We start from the raw sequence: 6,825 nt of genomic DNA, 5'->3' as shown, positions 1-6,825 counted from the left end.
TAAAACTGTTCAACGCTTCCTGTGTGATTTTTTAGACGAGGGCGTTTCTGAAACAGGTGATTGTGTCAGTTCTGCTCGAAACAAAACTCGAGTCTTTCCTCACACTTCCCCTTTTTTTCCTTTCCTAAATCATTCACTTTTCAGTCAATGATAGAAAAGAAAAGCATCCTTCAAGGCAGAAAAGGGGAGCAGATGAGCGGAGGCAGCTGCTGGGGTTAGATCAGGGCCTTCAGGTCACACCTCGACTTGTTTTGAAGGTGTTCTTGTCATAATGAAGCAAACCAGCTGTGGACATGTTTGTGGTTTTACAGTCTGATAATTGAAGGAAAAGAGATGAGACTGAGCAACAGCAGATTCGACACCGGCTCAGACTTCTTGTTGTTGTGTTTTTGAATATATTGGTTCTCGTCGGTTTAACACTTTAAAATTGTCTCGTCAACTCGTCACACGGGTCGTGGGAAACGTTTATTAAACAACAAATGAGGAACTTGCCGGAAACTTGAGAGAGAACGAAAGGATCTCTGGTGGCTGCTGGATGCGGCGAGACAGAAAAAGAAAGAAAACTTAAGCGAAAACTGCAAAAACACAGCCTAAAAATAAAGTAAAAAACTCCTGCAATCAGAATTGTACTGCCGTCTTCATTGCAGTTCGACACAGTGGTTCTCAAACTGGGGGTTGGGAGCCCCCACGGAGGCCCCAAGATCATTTCAGGAGGGTCGCCAGATCATTTGTAAAAAATAAAAATAAAAATTAACCCTACATTTATCAAATAAATTTGCATTAGGGCGGTCAAAATGAAAAGTATGTGACATTGTTATTATTATTTTGCTCTTTTTAAAGTTATTTTCTTTTGTTTTTGTATTTCTTTTCCTTTCATTTGTTCGAAATAAACTCAATTCATTCATTCATTTAAAGGAAAATGAATGTGTTAATGTAAAGAGATTAATCTGTGGAATTAACACGTTCATTTTTAACGCATTAATGCATAAACAACAAAGTTATTACTCATGATATCTTAAAAACTCTAATTGGGGGGTCACAAACACAGACTTATGTTATCTTGGGGATCGTGGCTCAAAACGTTTCAGAACCAAAATCATCACAATTTTTAACTATTTGTCTGAATAAACCAGGAATCAACATGTACAGCCTTTTTTTCCCCAAGTGTCCACAAGTGTCACCAACACTGGGAGGAAAGAAAAAAGAAAAACACTGTCTGAATGTGAAACTACGATAAATTAATGTGCCTCTGTCTGTAAAGTTCCCACATTTTGGTCTGTTGGTCACAGAGCGTCCACGTCTGCACTGAGGAGCGCAGAGCTTTTAGTTTTTTACACAATATGGTATTTTTTTGTGCCAATTTTTAAATAAGACACACAGAATGAAGTGATTTTGATTAATATCTGGATTTTGAGCTGAGATGCGGTGAAACATTTCCAACAGAACCACACCAATGAGTAGTTCAAGGGCCGATGGAAATCAAACCGTCTGATCATTCTCTCTGTTTTTACAGTTTCTGGTTCTGATGAATGGTTTCATTTTGCAGATCCATCCATCCATCATCTATACACCGCTTAATCCTCACTAGGGTCACAGGGGGCTGGAGTCTATCCCAGCTGACTCAGGGTGAAGGCAGGGGACACCCTGGACAGGTCACCAGTCTATCACAGGGCTACACTTAGAGACAGACAACCAAGCACACTCACATTCACACCTACGGACAATTTAGAATCACCAATTAACCTCAACATGTTTTTGGACTGTGTGGGAGGAAGCCAGAGAACCCAGAGAGAACCCACGCTGCACGGAGATTCCACGCAGAAAGATCCCGGGTGTCCTCACCGGGATGTGAACCGGCAACCTTCTTGCTGCGAGGCAACAGTGCTCATTTTGCGGATATTTAAACAAAAAAAAACAAAACAACAAAAAAATCCGTCAGCCGGTTTTGAGATTCAGAGGTTTAAAATCTGAAGATTCTTTCTGTTCTTGCGCTAAATTATTATTTTTTCAAAATACCTTTTAAAATATCATCGACAAAACCATCTAAAAGCAGAAGGCGTTTGTTTTCATTTTCCACCACGTCTGGATCCAATGAATGGTGTAATTTGGACTTTTAAAAAAAAAAAGATAACTTCCTTTAAAATGCACCAGAGGGTTTTTGGTTTTCTGAAGGAGAACCAGCTGCAGGAACAAGAAACGTTAGAGGAACTCATATCAGCACATTTCCTTTCCACCGAGAGACGCCTACTCCAGTTTCTGTCATAGCGCCAATTGACTCCCACTCAATATCAACTTCTTTCTAAAAAAAAAAATCTATCGTTTTCAAAAAAAGCCACCTTCAGTCGCTGACGTCAGGCCTTCTAATAAATACTCTGGAGCTCTTTTGGTGGATTGTTGCTCCATTAATAAGATTTTGAAGCTCATGTGACGTCTGGCTGACGGTTCACTAAACTCAACAAAATTGATTTTTCACCAAATCTTTAGTTCTGCTGTTGAAGAGTTTCAGATATTTTATCCAAGTCACTTTATTCTACATGTCTCATCTGGCAAAACATGAGCTCTTTGCACAAACCAGATTGTGTGAAAAAGAAAACATTACTTACTTACAACAACATACAGATGTTTTCCAGGGAGGACCGATGGTTCGAGGGGTGAAAGAAGCCATCTGTGTCAAACTGGAAAGACCATCCCTCAACAGAGGTGGAGGTCTGAGGCATCACCTCTCACCTGTTTATAATTTAGTCCTAAGATCTCTCCCCAGGAACCACATCCACACCTAGCCATAAAAGACCCTAACGAACCCCATTGTAGCAGGAGGAGCACTAACGACTCACATAACGAGGGGGAGGAGCAACAAACCCCCAATTAAAACCAAAACCCAGATGTTAATGGCTCCTTAAGGCGATAAGTATCTGGAACGCCCAACTAGTCAGTCAGAACTGATGAAGCCTCTTGGATGAAACGTCTTCAAGGAACTCAAGCAAGTCCAGCTGATATGATTAATCCACGAGAACAACCATGACCTGGATGACTGAGAACCTTCACAGACATTCCTCCTTGATGCAGACGTGATGCTGCCAGTGACTCAGCTGACAGAGTTAGTAGAGAGGAGACAGATATGGAAACTAATTAAACATGTAAATAGTGAAATATGTACAATGTGTAGAGGCATCATATCTTTAGTTATTAACACGTGTGGAAACTTGTTGGACGTGTTGGTTTTTAGGTTTTTTCTATTTTTGTAAAATTACCAATCAACAAAATTCAACTTTTGTTTATTCTTTCTGATGATTTATGAAATTATAGCTGTCAAACGGTGCAGAAGACATGTCGGAGTTGTTTTCACTGCTGGTTGTGCTGCTTCCCTGGATGTGCAGTACAACAGAAACTGCTCGTGGTTCACCTGCAACCACAGGTGTTTCCTGGAAATAAACGAACACACTAAAAAAAGCAAAGTCTGACGTCTTTATCAGAACAACATCTCACAACATTTTTTTTAATGTAATCATCGAGCAGCAGGCTTCTGGACCTTGAGGGAGAAGTCCACCACCGGGCAGCCCTGAGTGATGCAGCCCAGAGAGACGACGTCCACGTGAGGAGATAAAAACGAGGATAAGTTCTCTGGATCGACGCCGCCGCTGGCTTCTATGAGAACAGCTGGAAACTGCTGCTTCAGGGCCCGAGCTGCGACGTGGAGCTCCTGCAGGAGGAGACATCGCTGCGTTACTTCATGTTGTTCAGCAGCTTTTAACCGTGATGTTTCGAGCAATTTACTGTCAGCTTTCAGATTTACCAGTTTTGTTTAATTACAGTGAGGATCTAGTGAAAAAAAAAAGAAGCAAAGAAAATGTTAACCTTGAAAAAACAGGACAAAGCTGTAAATGATGTCCACATCAAGCATAGTTTTTAGTTGTTGTTTTTTTTACAAATAGTAAATTAAAGAAATACAATTACAATAAAGATTGAAAAATGGTAAATCATTTCTAAATGTTTTTTTCTCCCTGATTTTCCAGGTTTGTTAAATTACAGGTAATATTTAGCAAAATCAAAGGAGAAAACAAAAAGACAAAACTGTAAATAACATTAAAACAAAAATGAGAAATGGTATTTTGTTCTCCCACAAGGTTTGACATGAAAATGACACCATTTTTATTGTATTTCAATCAGCAAGCTGTTGTTATTTTATAGATATTTGTGGATATTTGTAAGAAAATTTGAAAAAGGCTTAAAAAAAAGGACTTTTTTCGAAGTTGTTATTTTACAGGTTTTACGCATTTCTCAAGAAAAAGTATGAACATACATGTTGACCATAAATTTACACAATTTCACTGCACTGAAAACAGATAAAACTACAATTATTTCACAGATTTATGTTATTTTTTACAGTTTTTTGAATGTTACAGTATTCTGTTGTTACTGTTCCTGCCAGATGTTTACAGATGAATTTTTTTTTACAGTGCACAAGTAAGCACCCGTAAGACGTGAGCAGCGTTTGAAGCAAGTGTCTCCACCTGAGGCTGAAAGTTGTCCAGCATGATGATATCGGCGCCGGCTGCCGCTGCCTCTCTGGCCTCGTCTGCAGAGCGACACTCCACCTCGATCTTACTGCTGAAGCCACAAACCGAGCGGGAGGCTTTCACTGCCTGCAGAACACACACAAGATCACGTGGTTGGTTTGTTTACCGCTTCAGCGTGACTGCAAACAACAATAGCAGAGGCAGTAAAGTACAAGCAGCTTTAAACTATACTTTGGTAAAGCAGCTGAGTAAACGAACTCAGTTAATTAAATCACGTGGCAATTATTTAATATTCAAATAATCCTTTCTTTGCTTTCATAAACCAACAAGCATAAATTAATTTACTTTTTTAATAAACAACATATCATTTTGGGCAGAACTAGAGTTTAACTTTCACCTTTAACTTAATCAAAACACTCATCACGAGGAGGTCAAACAGTCACAGGACATAATCTTCCTCTTTCTGAGGGATTTAAAGTTGGTGCACTTTTATGCTGCAACCAGGGAATTTCTACGATGTTCTGGTTTCTGTGCAGAACAGCCTGTACCTCAGCTGTTGCAACTTCAACACATTTCCATCAATCCATTATCTATACACCGCTTAATCCTCACGAGGGTAGCGGGGGGCTGGAGTCTATCCCAGCTGACTCAGGGTGAAGGCAGGAGACACCCTGGACAGGTCGCCAGTCCAAAAAATCAACCTTTTTTTTTTTAGTCCTTAATATAACATTTTATCTTTCAAATAATGTCGAAAATCTTTGAAAACAATTATTCATTTTTTATTTAAATGCAGTAAAAGTAGTGCAAATTTAACAAAACCTAGAAAATCTGTAAAATGATGAGTACAAAAGATTATTATTCATTTTCCTGTTATCAGTAAACTATTTTTTCTTTCAAATCATATCTGTAAAATAATTTTAAATTTAAAAGCAGTAAAAATTGGGCAAATTTAACACATGATTCTTTTTTCACGTGGACATCATTTGTAGGTTTAGGTAATGTTTTTTTCTGTGATTTTACTAATTCAGCTGAGCAGGGAAAATCTGTAAATTAACAGTAAATTGTTTCAAACTTAACATATTTTTCTTTTACAGCGTGTACCTGCAGCCTGCCTCAGGTGAGTGAAACCAGGAAGTCACGTGTCATGTGACCTAACCGCTCAGCTGTTAGCTATTAGCTCGTCCCTGTTTGTTCTTCAGGAACCTTAAAGAACGTATTTTCTGAGCGGCCCACCTCCGTGATGCTTCCGGACGCCCACACGTGGTTGTCCTTCAGCATCACCATCCCGCTCAGGTCGTGCCGGTGCGTGGAGGCTCCGCCCACCAGCATGGCGTACTTCTCCACCACCCGGAAGCCCGGCGTGGTCTTGCGAGTACCGGCCACCTCGCCCTGCCAGCCTGCTGCCTCCGCCGTCGCCCGGAGCCGAGAGCATCGGGTGGCGATCCCTGAGGCCCGGGCCAGGCAGTTGAGAGCCGGCCTTTCCCCCAGGAGGAGGCACCTGGCTGGGCCTCTCACTACAGCGGTCAGGGTGACAGCACCTGGACCTGCAGACAGCAATTAAAGACAGAATCAGAATTTCTATTTTGGGGCAGTGGATGGATGTGGCAACGCCTACCGATGTCGGCTCCCTCCTGGTGGATCCAGTCGACGGTGCAGCCCACCTCGGCGAACACGGCGGTGAAGAAGGGGCTTCCTGCCAGGATGCTGTTCGGCGTCTTGCACAGCAGCCTCGCCTCCACTTCCTGCGAGCCAACACACACGCCCGCCGGGTCCAAGTTCGGCGAGTCCTCCGCCAGCCACTCCCGGGCCAGCCGGGTCAGGGCATGGCAGGGGATCGAGTGCACCGCCGGATGTTTTTGCGGAGGCATCCTATAACTGGCACAAATGGAAATGAAAATGGGAAGTGAAAGGAGAAGATAAGAGGCCAAATAACTTTCACATGTGTTTGATATCTTACAATAACTACCGCCACGACCCAACCAGCCCTCCTATATGCTCATGATTATTTCTGTTTTTACCCTGAGCTTAGACCTTTAAATAGTCTTCATTGTAAATACCAACTATTTCTGCACGTGTATTTTGAAAATCAGCAATTTTTGCGTCTTATATCTTGGGCCGGCGTGATTTGCACTTTTGTTGCATGTTCTTATGTGCGTTGGTTTCCTTGAAGCTACTTGAACAATATACCTCTCTATCTATGATCTAGAAAATCTGGTTCAAAGTTTGAGGATGCTACTCTCCGTTTTAGTAAAGCAACAATCTCCAAAGCAGATGAATGACTGCGCGCCACGAAACCACTAAATGAGGG

The 6,825-nt window shown here is 41.5% G+C and overlaps 1 protein-coding gene across 1 annotated transcript; it reads right to left on the bottom strand.

The window, feature by feature from the left end:
- Nucleotides 1–3,274: 3,274 nt before the first annotated feature.
- On the bottom strand, nucleotides 3,275–6,516 carry LOC103366535 (nicotinate-nucleotide pyrophosphorylase [carboxylating]). The gene is made up of 4 exons (XM_008294299.1): nucleotides 6,133–6,516; nucleotides 5,751–6,061; nucleotides 4,512–4,643; nucleotides 3,275–3,700 (listed from the first exon to the last, which is right to left on the bottom strand). Exons 1-4 carry the CDS (start codon nucleotides 6,383–6,385, stop codon nucleotides 3,506–3,508), a joined length of 891 nt encoding a protein of 296 aa, XP_008292521.1. The 5' UTR covers nucleotides 6,386–6,516; the 3' UTR covers nucleotides 3,275–3,505.
- Nucleotides 6,517–6,825: the final 309 nt, after the last annotated feature.

This window comes from Stegastes partitus, unplaced genomic scaffold (genome assembly GCF_000690725.1).
Source record: "Stegastes partitus isolate 25-593 unplaced genomic scaffold, Stegastes_partitus-1.0.2 Scaffold953, whole genome shotgun sequence".
NCBI classification, from domain to species: domain Eukaryota; kingdom Metazoa; phylum Chordata; class Actinopteri; family Pomacentridae; genus Stegastes; species Stegastes partitus.
This window is presented reverse-complemented; position numbering and strand designations above follow the sequence as displayed.

Bases quoted from the DNA above. Each gene is read 5' to 3' on its own strand.
- LOC103366535 (XM_008294299.1), bottom strand. From the start codon at position 6,385: ATGCCTCCGCAAAAACATCCGGCGGTGCACTCGATCCCCTGCCATGCC. The intron at 4,644-5,750 runs GTGGGCCGCTCA...TGTGTTCTGCAG, and splicing joins CGTCCGGAAGCATCACGGAG to GCAGTGAAAGCCTCCCGCTC. The intron at 3,701-4,511 runs GTGGAGACACTT...CTCCTCCTGCAG, and splicing joins TGGACAACTTTCAGCCTCAG to GAGCTCCACGTCGCAGCTCG.